This window comes from Pinus tabuliformis, chromosome Q (assembly GCF_031772625.1).
Source record: "Pinus tabuliformis cultivar Carrire ecotype Pingquan chromosome Q, CPIR1, whole genome shotgun sequence".
NCBI lineage: Eukaryota > Viridiplantae > Streptophyta > Pinopsida > Pinales > Pinaceae > Pinus > Pinus tabuliformis.
In genome coordinates, this window is record NC_142296.1 from 1,303,609,106 (window position 1) to 1,303,634,595 (window position 25,490).

A 25,490-nucleotide genomic window follows, 5' to 3' on the forward strand; every position below is an offset into this window, starting at 1 on the left:
CTCTGCGTCTCTCCTCTAGACTACGTCTCTCTCTGCACTATCTCCCACTGTCCCTGCATTACCTCCTCCTCTATCTTTGCCAGCTGCTAATGCCCTCCTCTTCCTCCACCCTGCAACTCTCCCTCTAAAATCGATCTCCTCTACTTGAGAATCGATTTTCCTTGAGATACCGAGTCTTTGTCGGTGTCTCTCCAAATGATCCTCAAGTCTTCTCTTATACTTTTCCTATTGACAAATCAACGGCCGAGATTAAGTCCCTAATCAACGGCTAAGATTAAAACAGACTTGACCCTTGTCTCCTAGAAGCTTTTCACCCTTATCTTTATTAATACTCATCAATATTTTTATTTTCCTAAGTTTAGACTTAGGAACCCATTAAAAATATTAATTATTTTAATAACTCCTCAGCTGGGTGGAAATTCTCAAAACGATTTCTGGGTCTTAGAGATCTCATGTGCCTTAGCCTCTCCTCCAAATTTCAAGGGTAGAGCACATCCGATGCTACCAAAAATCAACACTCCCTCTTAGCGAAGAATGTGCTTTGGCAATGTTTCACTATAGGAACATCGCACTGATATTCCGTATCGGTACCTATGTTGATGCTTGGCCTGCTGTCTCACATCCCTTGCATTGTTGCTTCCTGTATCGCTGCCCATCACACTGCCACTGTCACACATGTACTGTAGCTCCATCTCAACATGCTACATCATGCTGCCCATAGCATTGCCACTGCTAACTGTTGCACTGCAACTCCTAACACTTATCCATTTTTGCTGCTAAAATGGATTCTTTACAATCCCCATCTTCTCCCTAAAATAAACAAACTTTGTTCTTCCTAGAGCCTTGGTGAGGATGTCTGCCACCTGTTCTCTTGTAGGAGTGTATCTCAATTGTACTGCCCCTTGTTGGACACAATCTCTGATAAAGTGACAGCAGATATCAATGTGCTTCGACCGATCATGAAATACTGGATTCTCAGAGAGTTTGATGCAACTTTGATTATCACACATGATCTTGGTCGCTTCCATCCTTCTCCTGAATAGATTCACAAGCAATTTCCTAAGCCATATGGCTTCACACGAAGTTGTGCTAGTTGCCATATATTCTGCTTCAGCTGAGCTTAGAGCCACAGATTTATGTTTCCTACTACACCAAGAGGTCATTCTTGATCCAATTTTGAATCAGTACCCAGATGTACTTTTCTGATCTACTGAACTTCCAGCCCAATCTGCGTCAGTGAACCCACTCAGCCTAATGTCATTGCCTTTGGTGTACAATAGTCCATGTTCGACTATTCCTTGTATATACTTGAGAACATGTTTGGTTGTTGCCCAGTGTGCCCTCTTAAGTTCCTCCATGAACTGACTGAGGGTGTTGACAGTGTAACAAATGTCTGGCCTGGTATTGACCAGATACATCAGGGACCCTATAAGTTGTTTGTACAAGGTGGGGTCAATGTCTTTATCTTCTGATGCATCAATCTTCTTCTAGTTGGTGATCATTGGAGTAGCCATAGGTCTACAGTCCTACATCTTGAATCTCTTCAAGATTTCTATAACATATCTCCTTTGTCCAAGGAAGATCTCACCCTTCTATTGCCAAACTTCCAACCCCAGGAAATAATGCATCTGTCCCAAATTCTTCATGTTGAATTCTGTGGCTAGGTTCTTCTTGCAGTCTTTGATGAGCCTGGATGATCCTGTCAAGAAGAGATCATCCACATATAACACTAGGATTAGAAGCTCATTCTCTACAATCAGATAGTAGAGATTAGGGTCTGCATCACTCTTGACGAACCCCATCTTCTGCAAATAGCCATCAATTCAACTGTACCATGCCTTAGGTGCCTGTTTAAGCCCATACAAGGCTTTCTTTAATCTGGATACATGAGATTATTCTCATGTGTCTCAAAACCTTCTGGTTGTTCAATGTATACTTCCTATTCTATTACCCCGTTCAAGAATGTCGTCTTAACATCCATTTGATGAATCTCCCACCCCATCTGTACTGTAAGAGATATCACGATTCTAATAGAAGTATACCTAGCTACTGGGGCGAAAGTTTCTTCGTAGTCTATCCCTTCCTTCTGAGCGTACCTCTTAGCCACAAACCTGCCTTTGTATTTCTCCACACTATTGTCTGCAACATATTTGACCTTGTAGATCCATCTCGAACCTACCACTGATTTGTCCTGAGGCCTAGGTACCACTTCCCAAACATCATTGACCATTATAGAGTTGTATTCCTCTACCATGGCATCCACCCATACTTGATGCTGAACGGCCTCCTGAAAACTAGAAGGTTCCCCAACCTGAGCTACTAAGGCCTGGTATTTGTTTGGTTGTCTTCGCTCCCTTTTACTATTCTTGAGTGCACCAATGAAGTCTTCTATATCCCGTAGAATCTGTCGAAGTTCTTGGCTCGTTCTTCCACGGGTAGTAGGCACCTCTATCAACTCTTCCTCTTCTTGAGATTCCTCTTGTTTTGTAGCTTTGTCTGTAGGAGAATTGTTGGTACTAGTTTCCGTTGGTTGAAGTGGTTTGACCAACAGCTCATCTTCCAACTGCTCCTCGGAAGGCATTTCTCAGGATTTCCTGAAAGCTCTATCCTCCATGAACTTTACATCTCGTTGAACTACTACCTTCCTACTCCCTGGAAGATAGACGCTATATGCCTTAACATTCTCGCTATATCACACAAGATATCCTTTCTCATCATTTTGATCTATTTTCTTTCTCTTCTCTTCGGGTATACGGCAATACACTAAACTCCCAAATATCCTGAAATCACTGACTTTAGGTGTCTTCTTGATGAAGACCTTCTCCGAAGTGATCTTTCCCAATGCCCTGTGAGGAGTCCTGTTCTGGACATAAACTGTCGTGTTGTATGCTTCTGCCCTCATGAATTTAGGCATATCCTGATCATACAACATTGCCCTAGCTGCTTCCACAATAGTCATGTTTTTTCTTTGTGCTACTCCATTCTTCTCCGAATTGTAGGGATTTGTCCACTCTCTTCTGATGCCTTCCTTAGCACAAAAATCATTGAAGTCTCTGTCAACATACTCTCCACCATTGTCTGATCACAACAATTTTATCTTCTTTCCCGTTAGATTCTCTACTAGAGCCTTGAATTCTTTGAATCGACCAAAATCCTCATCCTTGGTTTTCAGAAAGTAGATCCAAGTCTTCTTGGAATGGTCATCGATGAAGGTGACGAAGTATTCGGCATCACTAAGAGATTTTGTGGACATCGGTCCATAGATATCTGAGTGTATCAATCCTAGCACACTCTTAGCCCTATTGTTACTTCTGGAAAACGTTGCTTTGGCATACTTGCCTAGAGTGCACCCTCTGCATACATCATCTCGTTCAATACTTAGTTCTGGTACTCTTGATACTGTTTTCCTGAGAATTCTCAGAGCCCCATGGTGTAAGTGTCCCATCCTCTTGTGCCATAGTTCATTTAAATCGTTGTCTCCATTACTGCCTATCAATGCCATTGGTGATTCTAGCTGCAATGCTTTGGCATACTTGCCCAAAGTGCACCCTCTGCATACATCATCTCGTTCAATACTTAGTTCTGGTACTCTTGATACTGTTTTCCTGAGAATTCTCAGAGCCCCATGGTGTAAGTGTCCCATCCTCTTGTGTCATAGTTCATTTAAATCTTTGTCTCCATTACTGCCTATCAATGCCATTGGTGATTTTAGCTGCAACCTGTACAACCTGTTACTTCTGATTCCAATCTAGGCCTTATTTTTCCAACTCGGGTGTTTGACATATACTTTCTCCTTAATGAAGAAAACATCATAGACCTTGTTCTGAAGTTGAGATACGGAAAGTAAGTTCATCCCCAATCCTGGCACATGCAGCACATTGGTTGCTCAAAGCCACTCTCCTGCTTCGGTTTGAAAAATTATAGTACCTCTTCCTACTAGGGTACACTTTGCCTTATTTCCCATGGTGATCTGAAAATTCATTCTTTCTTCCTGATAATCTAAAAAACATTTTCGGATTCCTGTCATATGTTAGGAAGCTTCACTGTCTATATACCAAACCTCCGAGGAGGCAAAGCTTGTTAAGAAAGCAACTTCTTCTTCCAATCAGGAAGCTAACATAGAATAATCGTAATTTATGTCCCTTGTGCATTCTTCTGGATATCTACGCAAGTCCCCTTGAGTGGATGCCTCTGCATCATGTTCTTGGCCCATAGTCGATTTTCCTCTCCTGTTGTCAAATCTCTCCTCTGATACCGTGTGAAAATTTCTAACTTGAAATTCTACCACTACAACAACTTATTTATTTCACCTACTTATTATTCACAATAACTTATTTATGAAATCCCTTTAGTAAATATTAAAATTAATTCTATTGCAGTTAATAACTTATTTATGAAATCCCTTTAGTAAATATTAAAATAAATTCTATTGTAGTTATCACAAAATTACCCAGAGAAAAATATATGCACAAGAACCAATCACATCAACACAGTGATTTTTGGACAATTGTCCCCGGAAAAACCTAATGTGGGAAAATCGGTGCAACAGATGAGGGCTTTATTAATCTTCAGCAGCGATTTCTTTTACAAGGAATGATTTTACAAAGAAATTGAAAGAAAACACCTGATACTTTCCCCTTGAGACCTTCTGACACTTTGGAGACCCTACTCCCACCTCTGTGTCACCCCTGCGTCACTCTGCGTGGCCCAACGTGGCTCTGCGTCCCTCTGCGTCAGCCTGCTTAGGCTCTGTGTCTCTCCTCTGTACTGCACCTCTCTCTGCGCTGTCTCCCATTGTCCCTGCATCACCTCCTCTGTCGCTGCCTATTGTTGATGCCCTCCTCTTCCTCCACCCTACAACTCTCCCTCTGAAATCGATCTCCTCTACTTGAGAATCGATTTTCCTTGAGATACCGATTATTTGTCGGTGTCTCTCCAAATGATCCTCAAGTCTTCTCTTATACTTTTCATGTTAACAAATCAATGGCCGAGATTAAGTCCCTAATCAACGGCTAAGATTAAAACAGACTTGATCATCGTCTCTTAGAAGCTTCTCACCCTTATCTTTATTAATACCCATTGTTATTTTTATTTTCCTAAGTTTGACTTAGGAACCCATTAAAAATATTAATTATTTTAATAACTTCTCATACGGGTGGAATTTCTCAAAACGATTTCTGGGTCTTGGAGATCTCATGTGCGTTAGCCTCTCCTCCAAATTTCAAGGCTAGAGCACATCCGATGCTACGAAAAATCAACATGTCAGTCTGCGTCAGCCTGCTGAAAAATTGCGTCTCCAATGGTGTCGACTCCTTGTTCTTCCCTCTGCACTGTCTCTCGAATGCCTTGCGTCACCTCCTCCTCATTCATTGACTATTGTTGATACCCCTCTTCCTTCACCCTGCAAACTCTCTCTCTGAAATCGAACTCCTCCTTGAGAATCGATTTCCTTCGGGATACTGAGCATTTGCCCGGTATATCTCCAAATGACTCTCAAGTCTTCTCTTATACTTTTCCTGTTGATGAATCAACGACTGAGATTAAGTCTCTAATCAATGGCTAAGATTAAAATAGACTTGATCCTCGTTTCTTAAAAGCTTATCACCCATATATTTATTAATACCCATTAATATTTTTATTTTCCTAAGTTTAGACTTAGGAACCCATTAAAAATATTAATTATTTTAATAACTCCTCATCCAGGTGGAATTTCTCCAAACGATTTCTGGGTCTTGGAGATCTCATGTGTTCTAGCCCCTCCACAAAATTTTGGAGCTAGATCCAATCCGATGCTACCCAAAATCAACACTCCCTCTTAGTGAGGAATGTGCTCTAGCAATACTTCCCAATAGAAGCATCACATTGATCCACGGCATCAGTCCTCTGCGTTGTTGATGCTCGGCCAACTACCCCTAATCCACCGCACTACTACAATCTGTATTAATGCCCATGACATTGTAACTGTCACTGCTACATCTATACCATAGCTCCTTCTGAATATGCTGCATCATTCTGCCCATAGCATTGTCACTGCTAACTGCGGCACTGCAACTCCTTATACTATCCGCTTCTGCTACTGAAACGATTCTTCACCATCCCCATCTTCTCCCTGAAGTAAACAAACTTTGTTCTTCCTAGGGCCTTGGTGAGAATATATGCCACCTATTCTCCTGTTGGGGTGTACCTTAACTGTATTGCCCCTCATTGGACAGAGTCTCTGATAAAGTGACACCGGATATCAATGTGCTTCGACCGATCATGAAAGATTGGATTTTTAGAGAATTTGATGCAACTCTGATTATCACAAAAAATACTGGTTGCTTCCATCTTTCACCTGAATAGATACACAAGCAATTTCCTAAGCCATATGGCTTCAAACGAAGTTGTGCTAGCTGCCATATATTCAGCTTCAGTTGAGCTCAGAGCCACGGATTTATTTTTCCTACTACACCAGGGGATCATTCCTGATCCAATGCTGAAACAGTTCCCAGTGGTACTTTTCCGATCTACTGAACTTCCAGCCCAATTTGTGTCAGTGAACCCACTCAACCTGATGTCATTGCCTTGGGTGTACATTAGTCCATGCTTGCCTTTTCCTCATATATATCTGAGAACATGCTTGGCTACTGCACAATGCGCCCTCTTTGGTTCTACCATGAACTGGCTGAGGGTGTTAACAGTGTAAAAAATGTCTGGTCTAGTATTGAACAGATACATCAAGGACCCTATGAGTTGCCTATACAAGGTGGGATCGACTTCTTTATCTTCGGATGCATCAATCTTCTTCCAGTTGGTGATCATTGGAGTAGCCATAGGTCTACAGCCCTGCATTCTGAACCTTTTCAAAATCTCTGTAGCGTATCTCCCTTGCCCAAGGAAAATTTCACCCTTTTGCTGCCAAAATTCCAACGCCAAGAAATAATGCTTCCATCCCAAATACTTCATGTCGAATTTTGTGGCTAGGTTCTCCTTGCAATCTTTGATGAGCCTGGATAAAACCAGGGTTAGAGGCTCATTCTCTACAACCAGATAGTAGAGGTTAAGATCTGCATCACTCTTGATGAATCCCCTCTTCTGCAAGTAGCCATCAATTCGATCGTACCATGCTTTAGGTCCCTGTTTAAGCCCATACAAAGCTTTCTTCAATCTGCATACATGAGATTCCTTCTCATGTGTCTCAAAACCCTCTAGTTGTTCAATGTATACTTCTTCTTCTATCACCCCGTTCAAGAACATCGTCTTGACATCCATCTGGTGAATCTCCCACCCCATCTGAGCTGCAAAGGATATCACGTATCTAATAGAAGTATACCTGGCTACTGGGGCGAAGGTTTCTTCGTAGCCTATCCCTTCCTTCTGAGCAAACCCCTTAGCCACAAACCTGGCTTTGTATTTATCTACACTGCCATATACAGCGTATTTGAATTTGTAGAGCCATCTTGACCCTACAACTGACCTGTCCTAAGGCCTAGGTACCACTTTCCAGACATCATCGATCATTATGGAATCGTATTCCTCCACCATAGCATCTACCCATACTTGATGCTGAACGACCTCCTGAAAACTGGAGGGTTGTTAAGTTATGGTATGTTCTATGCTTATAGCAATTTACTTCTTTTTCTTATTATAGTCCACAAATTAGCAATCACATGTACATAAAGTGAAGTGCAGATAAAACATTAAACGATCGACAGAAAACAAGCCAAGACAAGAGACACAAGATGTGGTGGCTAGCCAGGGACAAACCCCACAACGTGTGGGGAAACCCTTTGATCAAATCTTCTTTTATCTTCAATAATTCAGCAGAGAGAAATAGTACAATAAATCTGATTTATATCAACAGTAGCAAACCCTAGATCAGTAGCATCAGCATTAGCGACTTCATCATCAAAATTAGGGCAGACGATATCTCACAAACCGACCGTCGGATTCGCTTGATTCCACCACCCAAAGTTGCAGCCTTCAGAGGAGGTTCAGATGAAACTACAACATAGTTCAAATGAGGAGATCTTCTAGTCCACGCAGGTCAAACTTCACTTTTGCAGTTGCAGCTTCAGTTTCAGCAACTTCCTTCAAACTAGGGCAGTTGATCTCTCACAAACCGTCCGTCAGATCGACTTGATTCCACCACCAAAAGTTGCAGCCTTCAGAGGAGGTTCAAATGAACCTACAACGCAGATCAGAAGAGGAGGTTTGATGGTCCACGCTGGTCAAAGTTTGGATATGCAGTTGCAACTTCAGTTTCAGCAGCTTCCGGCTTCACATATGTGAGAGAGAGACCCTTTTCTGTGCAGTAGAGAAGAGATTCTTTTCTGTGCAGTAGATAGAGAGGGATGTGATGAGATGAGTGAGTGCAAATGAGGAAAAGTCCTCCTGTATTTATACACAACTGTTGGTGTTTGAATAGATGCGACTATTGGGCTTCTGAGCCTACATGAGTTGTAGGTCGGCTTGATAATAATTCCATAATCAAAATAAATTCATATCTCCATGAATACTTATCGTAATCGGATGATCTTTAGATCAATCCTACACTTCTCGGCGAGAGGAATCTAATGAACATATTATCAGCCATGAATAAGATGACCCACATGAAGTTTGGCCCTAGTTGCCAATTTAACAAGGGTTCTCCAACCTGAGCCACCAAGGCTTGATATCTGTCTGGCTGTCTATGCTCGCTTTTCTCGTTCCTGAGCGCCCCGATAAAATCCTCTGCATCTCATAGTATCTGTCGAAGTTCCTAGCTCGTTCTACCACTGGTAGTGGGTTATGTCTATCTACTCCTCTTCCCGAGTCTCCACCTCTGGAGTTTTTCCTTTAGGAGTAATACTAGCACTAGTTTCTGCTAGTCGAAGTGGCTGGACCAACGGATCATCCTTCAACTGCTCTTCGAAAGGCATTTTTGGGATTTTCTGAAGGCTCTGTCCTCCATGAACTTTACATCCCGTCGAATTATGATCTTCCTATCTCCTGAAAGATAGACTCTATATGCCTTAGTATTCTCGCTATATCCTACAAGATATCCTTTCTCCGCAGTCTGATCCAATTTCTTCCTCTTCTCTTCGGGTACATGGCAGTATGCCAAACTCCCAAATATCCTGAAATGACTCACCTTAGGCTTCTTACCGTTAAATACACTCTCTGGAGTAATCTTACCAAATGCCTTGTGAGGAGTCATGTTCTGGATATACACTGTCGTGTTACATGCTTCTGCCCATAGAAACTTGGGCATATCCTGATCATACGACATTGCCCTAGCCGCTTCAACAATAGTCCGGTTTTTTGTTTCTGCTACTCCATTCTGCTCCGGATTATAGGGGGCAGTCCACTCTCTTCTAATGCATTCCCTTATGCAAAAATCAGTGAAGTCCTTGTCGATGTATTCTCCACCATTGTCTAAGCACAATATCTTTATCTTCTTTCCTGTCAGATTCTCAACTAGAGCCTTGAACTCTTTGAATCGACCAAAAATCTCATCCTTGGTTTTTAGAAAGTAGATCCAAGTCTTTCTAGAATGGTCATCAATGAAGGTGACGAAATACCACTAAGAGTTTTGTGGACATGGGTCCACAGATATCTGAGTGTATCAATCCCAGAACACACTTAGCCCTATTGTTGCTTTTGGAAAATGTTGCCTTGGCTACTTGCCTAGTGCGCATCCTCTGCATACATCATCTCATTCGGTACTTCATTCTAGAACTCTTGATACTGAATTCCCGAGAATTCTTAGAGCCCCATGGTGTAAGTGTCCCATCCTCCTGTGCCATAGTTCATTCAAATATTTATCCCCACTGATGCCTATCAGTGCCATTAGAGATTCTAGCTATAATCTATACAATGTGTTACTTTTGAGCCTTCTTTTTCCAATTCGGGTGTTTGACATATACTTTCTCCTTAATGAAGAAAACGTCATAACCCTTGTTTTGAAGCTAAGAGATACAAAGAGTAAGTTCATCCCCAATCCTGGCACATGCAACACATTGGTTGCTCGAAGCCGATCCCCTGTTTTTGTTTGAAAGACTACAGTACCTCTTTTTACAGGGGTACACTTTGCCTTATTTCCCATGGTGATATGAAAATTCATCCTTTCTTCCTGATAATTCGAAAAACATTCTCGTATTCCTGTCATATGCCAGGAAGCTCCACTATCTATATACCAAACCTCAGAGCAGGCAGAACTCGCTAGGCAAGTGACTTCTTCTTCTAGTTTGGAGGCTAACATAGAATAATCGTGATCCATGTTCTTCGTGCTCTCTTCTTTCTCTGGAGATCTGTGTGAGTTCCTCTGAGTTGATGTCTCGACATCATGCTCCTGACTCATATCAAATTCTTCAATCATGTTGCCCGATCTCTACTCTGATACCATGTGAGGATTTCTAATACAAAATTCTACTGCAATAACTGATTTATTTCACCTACTTATTGTGAGAGTAACTGATTTATTTCACCTGCTTATTTCTCACAATAAGTTATTTACGAAACCCTTCAGTAAGCATTAAAATAAATTCTACTGCAGTTATCACATAATTACATAGAGAAAATAACAATGATATACAAGCACAAGAATCAATCACATCAACACAGTTGTTTTTGGACAATTGTCCCCGAAAAAACCCAATGTGGAAAAACCGGTGCAGCAGATGAGAGTTTTATTAATCTTCAGCAACAATCGCTTTACAAGGTATGAATTCATAGACAACGAAGACAATTTTGAGAGAAAACACATGAGATAGTTTCTTTTCCTCCTGGAGAAGTTCTGACACCCTGGAGACCATTCTCCCACGTCACTTATGCGTCACTTTGCGTCAGCTTGCGTGAGAACTGCATCTCTAATGGTGTTGCCTCCCTATTCTTCCCTCTGCACCATCTCTCAAATGCCCTACGTCACCTCCTCCTCATTCACTGAGTATTGTTGATACCCTCCTCTTCCTTCACCCTGCAACTCTCCCTCTGAAATCAAACTCCTCCTCCTTGAGAATCGATTTCCCTCGGGGTAATAAGTTTGCCTAGTATATCTCCAAATGACTCTCAAGTCTTCTCTTATACTTTTCCTATTGATGAATCAACAACCGAGATTAAGTCTCTAATCAACGGCTAAGATTACAACAAACTTGATCCTCGTCTCTTAGAAGCTTCTCACGCATATCTTTATTAATACCCATTAATATTTTTATTTTCCTAAGTTTAGACTTAGGAACCCATTAAAAATATTAATTATTTTAATAACTCCGCATCCGTGTGGAATTTCTCCAAACGATTTCTGGGTCTTGGAGATCTCATGTGTTCTAGCCCCTCCACAAAATTTTGGAGCTAGAGCACATCCGTTGCTACCCAAAATCAACACTTTGGTGTGAACTTTAAAAGTACCGAAGAATAATTGGCTGATTCATATTGAGCAAGGGTGTTAGCTGAAGTGCTTACAATGCTTTCTTTGGTCATGGTCTATGCATCTTGAGTTGGGACTTCCTATCTTTGTTTATCTCTTCCAACTCCCTTTGATGACTAGTCATTATTACTTTTTTTGCAACCAACTTTTCTTGTAGTTTGTCCACAGCCTATTTCCTGTGAGCATAACTACAGACTCCTCTGATTGATCCATGTTTCTCTTAAGAAGTTTCACATCCCTTTCCAAAGCTTTTTGTAACTCTTCATTCTTTTCCAACTATTGGATAATCTTTCTCAATTGTTCATTATCCTCATGGATTTGTTGATTGATCTCTCGTAGCTCTTAAAGTTCCCCTCACTTAAAAGCTTTGCCCATGGCTATTTTCACTACAATGCCATGGACTCATAAACCTATTGCTCTCTGTTAATTTTAGATAACAATGGTATGTTCTATGCTTAGCACAATTTACTTCAATGTTCCTTTAGCAGCCCAATGACAATTTCCAGTAGCAATCACATTAATTTTTAATCACATTGATAGTAAATGCAGATAGAACATAAAAACATATGCAGAAGACAAGCTAAGACAAGAGGACACTGTTGGTTTTTAGGTAACATCAGATGTGCTCTAGCTCTGGAATTTTGTGGAGAGGCTAGAACACATGAGATCTCCAAGACCTAGAAATTGTTTGGAGAAATTCCACCCGGAGTGCATGTTATTCAAATATTTAATTATTTTTAATGGTGCCTAAGTTAAAACTTAGAAAAATAAAATAATTAAAGTGAATTAATGTAAATATGGGTGAGAAGCTTCTAAGTGATGAGGATCAAGTCTAATTTAATCTTAGTCGTTGATTAGAGATTAGATCATGACCATTGATTTCTCAATAGGAAAAGTATAAAGGAAGGCTTGGGGTCAGTTGGAGAACACACACACACACATCAGCACTTGAGCTAGATCAAAATTTTGGGGTGTGGTTTGCTGAGAATTTTGGAGTAAGCTTTTAGTGCAGAGAGGAGCAGTTCAGCAGCGGGACTTTTGTCCATGGTCGAGAATACATAACAAAGAGGCAGTGCAACACTAGAGAGAGACAACGCAGCTCCAAGAGGGTGACGCAGAGGTTGGAGGGCTGACACAGTCACGTTGAGGCAGTATTGGGATTTCTATGAGGCAGATCGAGCATCATTCCAACAAATCGATTTCTAAGCTGGGAATGATCATTGAGAGGGTGACATAGCTCCTACAGGAGGTGATGCAGTTCCAGCGCAGCGCTGGGAGCAACCATCGCTGCACAACACTGTGGATAGCACAGTCACCTGTGGGGTTTGTTCATCCAGTTGTTGGATTTGCCAAAATATCAGTCTCCGGATAGAGGTATTTCTACTGGGTTTATTCTTTGTTGGGTGAGCCGGATTTGGCACCATAGTTATATTCGGAAATCTGCATAATAATAAAACCCTCATATTTGTTGCACCAGTTTTCCCGCATTGGGTTTTTCCAGGGATGTTTAGTCCAAAAATAAGTGTGTTCTTTGTGTGGTTGTCTCATTTATTTTTTTCAGTACTTAATCTGTATATTGGTGTAGTTTGCAGTGTATTTGCATTAATATTTTATGAATATTTTTGAAAATAACTTGTTAAAATGAAGAACACAAGTAGGTAATGCAAATTAGTTTACTGCAGTAGGATTTCTAATTTGTTAGATTCAGAAATCTTCACAGACACCAGATTTAGCGGATGTCAGGGACAAACCCCAATGTGGGGAAAACCCTTTGATCAAATCTTCTTATTATTATTCAATAGTTCAGCAGAGAGAGAGTACAAAAGTCAAATAGATTAGCCCAATACAAAGTCAAATCAGCCCTGTCAAATTCTGCAGTCAACTATAGTCAAACTTCAGCTCTAACCAGAAAGTCAATGTGGTCAAAACAGCAGCAAATCTTTCTTGAAGCAGCTCGGTCTTCCTTGGTCAAACTTGGCCTAATCAGGAGCTCAACTTTAGCCCAAAACAGATCGGTCAAACTTAGTCAAAGGAGATAAAATCTGCTGTAATTTTCTGCGGTCAAACAGCAGTTGACCCTGAAGTCAGCGCTGGTCAACTAGCCCAGAAATCCTCGATTTTTGTGCCCAGAAATGCGGCCTAAGGAGATCGAACTTCTGCCCTCAAATACGCAGACAAACTTGGTCAATAAGGCCTCGGTCAACGCTTGTCAAACCTGATCTGAAACTCTGAAATTTTGCTCTGCAATTAACCCAGAAAGCTCGTCCTTCTTGCCACACGTGTGAGAGAGAGAAAAGATCCCCAAGCTGTACGAACCAATCTGTTGAAGAGAGAAGAATTGTTGAGTGAATGATGTCCAAATGAGAGAGGTCTCTTCTATTTATACACTTTGATGTGGGTGAAGAGACACATATATTGGGCTTCTTGAGCCTACATTAAGCCGAGGCCGACCTTAACAATTTGTACATGTGAGAGAACAAATTCAAAATCACACTTTTGCTTGTCCGAATGAAATGATCTTTATATCAAATTTGGACCCCTCAAAAAGAGGAATCCAATGCAATAATCATCTCCATCATATGAGTTGTCCCAAGGTGGAATTTGACCCTAGTTTCCAATTTTAACATTCTCATACCAAATTGAGTCAAATCCAATGGGAGAGTCAAAAACCCCCAAAGGCACTCAAGAGTCAAATCAATTTCATTATAAAATTATTAGATTTCATTGAACTACCTCATATGCCTATGACTCTAAATTCAGTTCTTCTAGCCTAAATTCAAGCGTTCAAGATTTGCTAATATCAACCAACAATGCAACATTTCACACATAGTACACAAGATTTTCTTTTCAAGGAGATAAAAGCTCCAATCTTCAATTAATTTACAGTGTTCACAAGAGATGGCTATCTACAACTCCCTATCTACCTCTGCCATCTATCAGTACCAAAAGAATAATTGGCTGATTCAGATTGAGCAAGGGTGTTAGTGCTTACACTGCTTTCCTTGGTCATGGTCTATGCATCTTTAGTCGGTACTTCCTATCTTTATCTCTTGCAGCTCCCTTTGATGACTAGTCATTATTACTTCTTTGGCAACCCTTCTTGTAGTTTGTCCAGACTCCTCTGGTTGATCCATGTTTCTCTCAAGAAGTTTCGCATCCCTTTCCAAAGCTTTTTGTAACTCTTCATTCTTCTCCAACTATTGGACAATCTTTCTCAATTGTTCACTATCCTCATAGATTTGTTGATTGATATCTCGTAGCTCTCAAAGTTCCCCTCACTTAAAAGCTTTGCCCATGGCTATCTTCACTACAATGCCATGGACTCATAAATCTATTGCTCTCATACCAAATTGATTCAAATCCAATGGGAGAGTCAAAAACCCCCAAAGGCACTCAAATCCATTTCCTTTTAAAATTAATAGATTTCTTTGAACAACCTCATATATCTATGTCTCTAAATTCGTTTCTAGCCTAAATTCAAGCATTCAAGAATGCTAATATCAACCAACAACGCTGCCTTTCACACATAGGACACAAGATTTTCCTTTCAAACGGGAGAGGAAAACACTCTGGGGGATAAAAACTCCAATCTTCAATTAATTTACAGTGTTCAGAAGAGATGGCTATCTACATTCTACAACTCCTTATCTACTCCTACCATCTACCAAGAATATAATAGGTCCTTACACAAGTATCTTGCACCCAAAGTGAGTTGCTTCCTAACTCCACACTAGATCTCTCTCACGAATTGAACAATGCAAACTATGATCCTTCCTTCTATTGGTACTTCTCTTTGGTTCTCAGCTCACTGTGGACTCTACCAGCACTTGAAGAATGGGGGTCCTCAATCCTCATCCTAGTGGGCGATGGCAATTGAGATTTGTGCCTTCTTTGACCACATGAGCTCTCTTTATCTCGTCTCTCCGTTATTGTGCCAGTCTTGTGACATGATTTCTGTTTTGGCCTTTCTCTGAGGATGTATTGTTAGGGTTTGCTCTGTGTCTCCTAGGTTTACAAAGTTTGTTTTCACTTATAGAGTGCCTCTTCTTTTATAAATTTTGTTCCATAAATGCTTCCCATGATCGGGTCCTAACACTTCCTCTGTTGGAAAAGAAAATGGCCAAGAAGGTCAAACAATTCATATGCCATCCTAAATTGGATACCCTTTGTATGTTGGTCATATCTCTCAAACCCGTGCTTTGTTTTCCATCTTCTTTGGTGCATTTCAAAGATATCAAAAATCTCTATGACTTATATAATTTCTTCAAAAGCCCATTCCTCATGGATTTCCTCTGTTTGGTCCTCTGGATGATGGTTACAAAGCTTGACAATTATGTCGGATGTGGTACCAACATGGTGCTCATGTAATGTCGCTGAGCAAGATGTCATCCATATACTCAGTCCTCCCTCCAAGGTTCAGTGACAAGCCATATTCTTTCCTGTAGGGTTCAATAACAATGATAATTCTTCCTTCTCCATGAACAGCTTCTTCGACCCTCTTTGGCCCCCCACTCTTTGCCGCAATCACTGCTGACATGTCACCTACATTATTTACACATAGCCCTTGGTGATTCACTTATGGGCTGCAACAGTACTAGTTGACAAAACTAATGTCGACTCGCCTTTTTTCTTTGTCAACAACTTTTGTGTTGTTGATGCCTTTAGTGTCAACAAACCTCATGTCGGTGACATACTTTGGACGATCCTTTTCTTGTTCGCTTGCCTCGTCAACGATCCTTTTGTCAAAGGCCCTCCTTTGCTCAGTAGCTTGATTGCGTGTGTTCAATGTCCACATCCTAATCCCCTGTGACTTATCCTTGAGCATTAACTCAACACACCTTACCAAGCACAGCCCCCTCTGCTTGGCAGTGTACCTTTAAGTCAATTCCACTAATGTCCTCGGACCTCTTGCTTGACATTTCTCTCATTGCTTCACAAATTCCATCAATTCCTTTCATGTTGCTTCTTTGCTCAGCAAGTATGCCCAGTGCTCAACAACCCAGGATTAGACAAATTTCCACTTTTCCATCCCCGAATTTGATTCTTCCCATGGGACTTAACCACTTTGGAGATCCAATTTTGGATAATAAGGCAGCTCTGGTCTTTGATATGGACTGCCATCTTTTGTCGGTCTTGAACCTCCCATCTATTAAAGTCAGTCTGCTATTTATAGCTTTGATCTAAACATTTTATACAAATTTTAACATTCGTGATTAGGCTTTATTGTATCTCCCGTGCAGATAAAAACTTGTGGCTAGACTGGAAGGTAACTGTATCTACGTTTCTTTTTCTAATTTAAATATAACTGTAAAGGTTCACTTCTGATCTTTTTCAGAAAATAAGGCATATACACTTAAAAATATCTACCACAAGAATGAATTGAAAGGAATCAATTTTAGAAGCAGGCTTTTAGGTATCCAAGTGCTGAAAAGAAATTGCTCATACCTGTTGAATTTTCTACCCAGTGGAAATTGATCTTCTGATCTAATAATTACTTTCCAATGATTTCCAATCAAGTTATCTTATGTCATATGTATCATTAAGTAATTACACAGAAAATCTTAACAATAATGCAATGAAAACAGTAGGATCATAAAGAATGTTATGCTCTTGACTTGCGAGAAAATGCCAAAATATCGAATATATGAAGAAAGACAACCTAGAACACAGAACAAATTGAGAAATAACAGCATGTATTTTATTATTCAGAGATAAAAGCAATGTTCACTTGCCTCTTCGAGGGGTCAACCTCCAATAGAGCTGGGCTCGATTACAAAATAAGACACGACGCTCCTCAATGGGGGGTCACTATCCTTTATATAGGATTCATACATGCAATACCATGCGTCAGTACCATGGTTCTTTTAATACCATCTATCTAATACTGTGGCCCGTTTGCAACTAATTGTGGTCCCTTTCTTTAAATGTGGGTCAACCACTTCCAATTATTAATATGGGCTTTATTGACTCTTTAACTAACTATAACCAGGACTCGACCCTATTACATAAATAAGGGGGTTAGGGTTGGACCCTAACATCATACATGCCCTCCCCCATAAAAACCGCCTTGTCCTCAAGGCTGAAGCTGCGGAAACTACTAAAGAATAGCAGTTGGTTCCCAGGTTGCATCTTCCGGAGAGGTCTTTCCACTTGACGAGGACTTCCTTGATCGTGCGGTCGTGCAGATGTCATTCTCACTTGTCCAGGACCTGTTCAGGTTGGAGCCAGATTGAACCTTCTTCATCCAATTCAGGTAGACGGGTTTGAATTCTGCAATTGTTCCCCACCACTTTCTTGAGGCATGATACATGGAAGACAGGATGGATTTTTGCAGTGGGTGGCAAGGCTAGCTTGTAGGCTACTTCGCCAATGCGTTGAAGTATTTGATAAGGTCCGTAGAATTTTGGAGATAATTTCTGACTACCCTTGTCTTTGAGTGATGTTTGCTTGTATGGTTGCAGCCTCAAGAATACCTGATCCCCTTCTTGAAATGTGTGCTCCAAACAATATTGGTCTGCTGTTGCTTCATGCGATTCTGAGCTTGATGGAGATTATCTTTGAGACGAGCTAGCATGGTTGCACAGTTCTATAGGAGTTGATCCACTGCTTGCACCTTAGAGCATCTCGAGATATAAGAAGTAGGTGAAGGGGGGAGTTGACCATAAACTGCTTCATAGGGAGTCATCTTGGTGGCGACATGATAGTTAGTATTATACCACCATTCAACTAAAGGTAACCACTGTACCCATTGATGTTGTTTTTCTGAAGTGAAGCACCTGAGGTAGGTTTTTAGACATTTGTTGACGGCTTTAGTTTGACTATCAGTTTGGGGATGATAGGAAGTACTTAGTTGTAGTTGGGTGCCTTGTAGCTTGAAAATTTCCTGCCAAAAGTTACTGGCGAAGATTGGGTCACGATCAAACACAATGGAAGTGGGCATGCCATGCAATTTGAAGATCTGGTCTATGAAAGATTGAGCCACCAAAGTGGGTGTAAAAGGGTGGGGTAGGGCACAAAAATGAGCATACTTAGAAAGTCTATCCACAACTACCGTGATGACTGACTTTTTGCCTGACTTCGGAAGACCAGTAATGAAATCCATAGAAACATCCGTCCAGATTGAGGCAAGGATGGGCAATGGTTGTAAAGTGCCTGGGGACTTGACTGTTTCTCCTTTGTGGCATTGACACACATCACATTCAACTACAAAAGTAAGAATGTCCGTTTTCACGCCTATCCAAAAGAAGGAACGACGAGTGCGAGCATAAGTCTTCTGAAACCATGCATGGCCTGCAGTTGGAGATGAGTGCAACTCTGCCAAAATGTGTGTTTTGTGGGTGGATGTCGGTGATATCACTACATTGTCCTTGTAGCAAAGAATCTCATCCTTCCAAGAGTAGCTCGCTGTGGAATTAGGATCTGCTCGCAAGTTATTAATGATTTGGGGGAGCAGAGGATGTGAAAACCATTCCTTGCGAGCTTCTTCAATCCAATCTGGAATGGGAAGAGAGATTGCTAGCAGGGTGTTGTCCTCTTCAAATTGGTGTGATAAAGCATCTGCTACGACATTTTCACACCCTTTTTTGTAAATCATCTCATAATCATATCCCAGCATTTTGGCTAGCCATTTGTTTTGTTGTGGCGAGGATAGTCGTTACTCCAAAAAATATTTAAGGCTTTAATGATTTGTGCGGATTTGGAAACGTCGCCCCATTAAGTATGGTCGTCAGATATCCACTGCATGTAGGATGGCCATCATCTCCTTCTCATAGGTAGATTGTCCCAGATGTTTTCCACTTAGTTTTTGGCTGGTGAAGGCCAAGGGTAGACCTTCTTGCATTAAGACAGCCCCAATACCTATACCTGAAGCATCACATTCAATCACAAAAGACTTGGTGAAGTTGGGTAGTGCCAATACGGGAGTGGAACACATATCCTGTTTGAGAGCTATAAATACCTGTTGTGTTTCATCAGTCCAGAGGAATGAATTTTTCTTGAGAAGGTGAGTGAGGGGTCTAGCAATGTGACCATAATTGCGAACAAATTTGCAATAGTAGCTGGTGAGACCCAAGAATCCTCTCAAAATCTTCAAGGTCTTAGGTTGGGGCCAATCCTGCATTGCCTGGATCTTTTTGGGATTCACCCTGACACCTTCACGCCCCACAATGTGGCCCAAATACTCAACTTCTTTCATGCCAAAAGAGCACTTGGACAATTTGACAAATAATTTATGCTTCTGAAGCAGTTGCAAGAGCAGGTCTACATGCTGAAGATGTTTTTCCTAGGTGAGGCTGTAGATGAGAATGTCATCAAAGAAAACAAGGACAAATTTTCTGAGATATGGTTTGAGCAAGTGATTCATGAGGTTCTGAAAAGTGGATGGGGCATTACAGAGACCATTTAGTTCATCCAGCAAATCATCAACAACTGGGATGGGGAATTTATCTTTGACCATAAGCTTGTTGAGGGCCCTAAACTCTGGACACATGTGCCATTCCCCATCTTTCTTGAGCACCATGACCACAGGTGATGAATAAGGACTGATGCTAGGACGAATGACACTGGCTTCCAGGAGTTCCTTGATGATTTTTTCAATTTCATTCTTTTGGGCGAAAGGGTATCTATATGGGCGCACATTCGATGGTTGTGCCCCTGGGACCAAAGTGATGCTATGATCATGTTCCCCTCTAGAGGGTGGAAGCTCATGAGGTTTGTCAAAGACCTACGGGTGGCTGTTTAAGACTTGTTGCATCTCAGGATGAATATGAAGAGTAATGGGCTCGAAGGCCTGGATGGCATTAAATTGGGCGATAACTCCATGGTGGCCCTTTTTTAACAACTTTTCCATTCGATGCGAGCTGATGATAGAAGGAGTACCTTCCTGGAGTCCGCGGAGGGTATGTGTGTGGTCCTTCTGCTTAAAGCTCATATATAACTCCTAGAAATCCATTGTGATTGGGCCGAGTGTGCGGAGCCATTCAGCACCCAAGACAATGTCACACCCACCCATGTTGATGGCAAACTTGTGGGTTTTTAGGTGGTAATCTCCAATCTAAAGTTTGATATTTTCACAGCAACCTTCACATTTCATTGAACCCCCCATTAGCAATCTGGACCTAGAAATTAGAGACTGCTCTAACAAAACAATGCACTGCTTCTGCAACTCTCTAATGGATAAAGTTATGCATGGTGCCACTATCAATCAATACTACTACAGGGCGATGTTTAATAAAACCTCTGATTTTGAGAGTTTGGTGAGAAGAAATGCCTGCCAAAGCATGAAGCGAGATAAGTGGTTCTTCTGGAGTATCTGGGAGCTCATTGTATTGTTGGTTGTCCTCATCTTCCTCCTCTGGACCCTCAAAGGGTGGGGCTTCCTCAGATGAAATGTGATCAGTAGCGTCAATTTGAAAGAATTTGGGTTCCTTGCTTTTGTGCCCCGAGGAGTATTTGTCATCACGGTAGTAACACAATCTTTGCTTTCTTCTTTCAGCCATTTCTGCGGGGGACACCTTTTGAACCTTAAGTGTTTGGATAGCGCCCTGAGCCTGGGTGGGGCATCCCTTAGCTATGAAATTTGGACAAGGCGACTAGACCGCTAAAGTATGTTCCACTTCGATAGCCTTTGTGCAAGCTTCCATCCATGTCGTTGGGTGGTGCATCCAGACGTGGGCTTGGACGGCGTCTTTAAGACCATTTATAAAACATTCCAAGTAGAAGTCATCTCCCAGACCTACTGTGTGGAAGGCCAATTTCTCAAAAGGCTGTAATATAGTCATTCATTGTGCCTGTCTGTCTGAGCTTAGTAAGACGACCCAAAAAATTAGATTCACAGTCAAAGCGATCACAAATGGCTTTTGTGAACACCTGCCAAGTAACTGCACTTGGATGACGGTGTCTTGTAATGTCTTGATCTACATCGTTAACTCCGACAACTTTTTTTCAATGGTATCCATCTTCTCATTGGCCATGGCTTGAGCTCTGGTTTCTACTATACATAGATCCTGGTCACTTGTCGTCACTGTGAAAAAATTTGGGACCACCCGAAAATTGCAACTGACAAGTGAATGGTACCACCGCGCTCAGCTCCTTGTCCTGATTCTTATGGGCTAAGTCTTTTATAAGCGTCCCGGGCGGGCAGACTTTTTTTTTTGGTACTCCAAATGGAGTTTTACTCCCCGCTTATCAATACTGCAGTAGCGAATTTTCAAAAAAGTTATTCCTGCCCAATGTCCTGCGAGAATCGCCCCAGGGTATAGGAACCACAAGCCTCCCTACCCAAATGGTCAAATTTGTCTGCAAAACCCTCAACCGTTGAATGTGAGTTGGATTGCGGCAGCAACCGAACCCCAGCTGCTAGATCTGAATGGTATTGTGGCGTTAGACCCTAAACTGGTGGAGTTGATTGTTGCGGCAATGACAAAACCCCAACTGCTAGATCTAATATGGCAAAGAAGATGATGGGTGATCTTCAGAGATACGAGGGAACTATGGTCTCAAGGAGTGTCAAGTGCTACAGATCGTAATATACATAAGGTCCAACAATAGTACTCAGCCCAATCTTTCAGGGCACTAACTAAGGAGGATCAACCGTACCCTTAGTCGTACTACCCGACTACCCTATCATACGCACAAGTAATCTCCTCGAGTGCTATTCTCGGTGTACTGTCACAGCAAGACGGCCGACGGTTTATCTACGGTGAGATTTTAGGTGAGCCTATGGGGCTTCCGATATACCCAAAGAGTACGTGGAAGACAGTCCATGCGCGATTCTGTCTAATGTGCTACTACTCGAAGGGGTACCCACAGGGGTTACAATGGAGTCCAACAAGTGTGACCACCTCTTGTATTTCTTGTGTGCATGCCTCCCCAAATCCGCAGGTTTATGCGGTCAACGACAAATCCCGTGGTTTAAAGACGTCGGAACACTTCTCTAGCTAAAAAAAATTGCTAAAAATGGAGATACCACCAACCCTGGAAAGCGCTCTGATACCACTTGTTATGCTCTTGACCTGCGAGAAAATGCAAGAATACTAAATATAAGAAGAAAGACAACCCAGAACACAGAACAAAATGAGAAATAACATGTATTTTATTATTCAGAGATAAAAGCAATGTTCACTTGCCTTTTCGAGGGGGCGACCTCCAATAGAGCTGGGCTCAATTACAAAATAAGACACGATGCTCCTCAATGGGGAGTCTCTATACTTTATATAGGATTCATACCATGGGTCAGTACCATGGTTCTCTTAATACCATCTATCTAATACCATGGCCCATTTGCAACTAACTGTGGTCCCTTTCTTTAAATGTGGGTCAACCACTTACAATTATTAATATGGGCTTTATTGACTCTTTAACTAACTATAACTATGACTCGACCCTATTACATAAATAAGGCTGTTAGGGTTGGACCCTAACAAAGAAACAGCCAAGCACAATAGGGACAACAAATTTACCCTAGGAAAACCCAACCTTCATATAAACACATCAACTTTTTGTTCTTCAGCAATATTTACAATTCCAAGAGAATTATACAAATCTGTGCCACAAATCCAAGTCCCAGATACCAGTCAAACCTGGTCAAATACCAGCTAATCAATGCTGGTCAAATCACCAAAAATCAGATAAGTCAATGCTGGTCAACAGTCTGAAATTTCAGCCTGAGGTCAGCTCGGTCCTGCAGTCAACTGTGGTTGACTGCAGTCAAAATCTGTGATCAAAGTCTTCCTCTTCTGCAGTTAAACTTGCCCCTTTATCTGCGGTCAAATTCAGTCAAACACAGCAGATTCTTGGTCAAACAAAGCATGTCAAACTTGGTCAAATGGAAGCTTCTTTATCTCAGTCAAACTTCAGATATTCTCTTCTTGACTTGGCACATGTGACTCAGAAAGATAGAAGAATGTGTGTGATTTGAATTGGTCAAATGAAGAAGACAACTTGTGTATTTATATTTGTCAAATGGGTGACCTTTGACCAAAAATTACTCCCCTTCATGGTGGGGCTGACTTGACCATTTGGGACCTACATGAAGCCCAAAAAATACAAATTTTAATTTTTCATTTTCATTATTTTCCTTAGCTGACTTGGGAGGGCTTGTGGCATCCAGGAATACCTCTGGATGCTACACAAAAATCAACAATACCCATATTAAATTCTAATACGTTGTACAAGGCAAAAGAAATTTTCATTAAAATGAGGAAGAAAATAATATATTTGATTCAACTTGTACCTCTAACATGAAATATGTGTCTTCTTACAGATTTTAATAAAAAAGGACAGGGAAGATGAAAGAAATCCACAAATGATGTCAAGCTTTCTGGACAGTCTGGTGAATGCATATCGTGACCCAGCCTTGCAACCAGTTCAATATACACTTGATGAAAGTGGCAGCAGAACTAGTCTGCTTTCTTCCTCATAAGTTTCACGACCAGTTCAGTGTATACCCTTTATTGTGAATCATCTACAGAATTGCTAATGTATGTTTAAGCTCCTTTTGCGAATACAAGGAACAGTGTCAATGCAAACATATTATTATCTCCAAAAATCTACAAGTGGAAGGTGCGAGTATCATCCCATGATGTTCAAACTCTTTACTGCACTGGCTTTGACAGTACAAATAAAAACTTTTGATTCATAACAAATATGGCTTCGATGTGCTTCATCTTTTGCGCTAGATTTTTCACTATGCCGACTGATGCTGGGTTATGAGGGAGTTGGTTTACATACAGGCCATCATTCCCAAATCCTCCATAATTGTGGCTGTATAGTAATCACGTCTTAATGTATTATGATTTGTATCTGTTACATGAGATACCTAAACAACTGATTTTTTGAAACAATTTATTCTAATAGTTTAGTGGATTTTTACACTGAAAGAAAATAATTTGAGTTGTGCCTTCTCGAGAATGGGTTGTCTGTGATACCCCAAGACCTGAGATGGCAGATTTATTGTTATATCTTGCTTAGTTCACTGTTCACTGAAAGATGGTGATGCTTTAAGCAACCAGCGTGAAATTGATTTCAGATTTCTTTCATCTTTCTATCACAAGTATTTAGCATGCAGTGCAGAAATAAACAATTCCATTTCCATTTGATATTTATGACTACCCAAAGTACAAGTTGGAAACTTTTTTTACTGCATTGTAATACAATACTTAAGAACTAGGTAAGCGACCATAACCAGTGGCCAATGCCCAAGTCTGTGTTATCAGGTAACATGTGCAGTCTAATATAAATGAAATATCGGCACGTTTATATGCATTGGCCTTTTTTCCACTTATTTGATCCGTTTCTCCTTTCTCCATTTCCTAGAATCCTATCTTCACTTTACATTAATATATTAATAATCCATTGGTATGCATAATATACACTTGGAGGGGGTTGACCTTTCTTATCCCTCGAAATTCTCCCTCCTCTATAGCCATGATTTCGTCCCATTCCCATCTCATGTATTCATTTTTCCTGTTTTTGATAACATAAGATGCAGGAGAGCATGCCATTGGGTAAATTAAATCTAAAAGAAGACACTATTATAGGCCAAGTTAAATGCTTGGTCGACAATCATATATACGAATATTTTGTAAAAATCCAGTTTTAATGGTAGGAACCTCTATGGCAGTTGAAAAGCAGGCCAGTATTGCAAAAATTACTACGAGAGCCTTGGAATTGGATACTTGTGAATGAATGTTGCCTTCCATAGTTTATTACTCCTTCAAGAGCGCCAATATCACATGAGCTACCTCCAACAAAACCAATGTTTTCAACTATATTATATTAGATTCAAATATCACTGGATGTGTATTCCTTCAATGGCAGGCTTATAGCCAAGATACTTCATAATATATTTACAGTTAAAACAAACTGACTAACATTATTCAACTTATATTCTATTTTCAAACTGACAATTGAGAAAATTCTTAGCACATCTTTGTTTTTTTTTTTGTTTTTTTCCTTAATCTAGAGGAATCGGTAATTGGACAGGGTTAGTTGGGCAAGACCTAGGTTCAAATTCAGTTGGCTGCTACTATAACGCCTAGGCTAGTGTCAACAAAGTATTCGAATAGTACGACCCTGAGATGGAGAACAAAGTGATGTCACAATG

At 40.9% G+C, this 25,490-nt stretch overlaps 1 protein-coding gene across 3 annotated transcripts in view; it reads left to right on the forward strand.

Moving 5' to 3' along the window:
• The window catches only part of LOC149224614 (hyperosmolality-gated Ca2+ permeable channel 2.3-like), a 373,352-nt gene extending 349,009 nt beyond the window's left edge, over positions 1 to 24,343 (forward strand). For all 3 annotated transcript variants that reach the window (XM_089386187.1, XM_089386185.1, XM_089386186.1), the window contains one exon: positions 23,649 to 24,343. In XM_089386187.1, the coding sequence (XP_089242313.1) occupies positions 23,649 to 23,807 (159 nt within the window). In that variant the 3' untranslated portion in view covers positions 23,808 to 24,343. The remainder of the gene's footprint in view (positions 1 to 23,648) is intronic.
• The last annotated feature ends 1,147 nt before the right edge of the window (positions 24,344 to 25,490 follow it).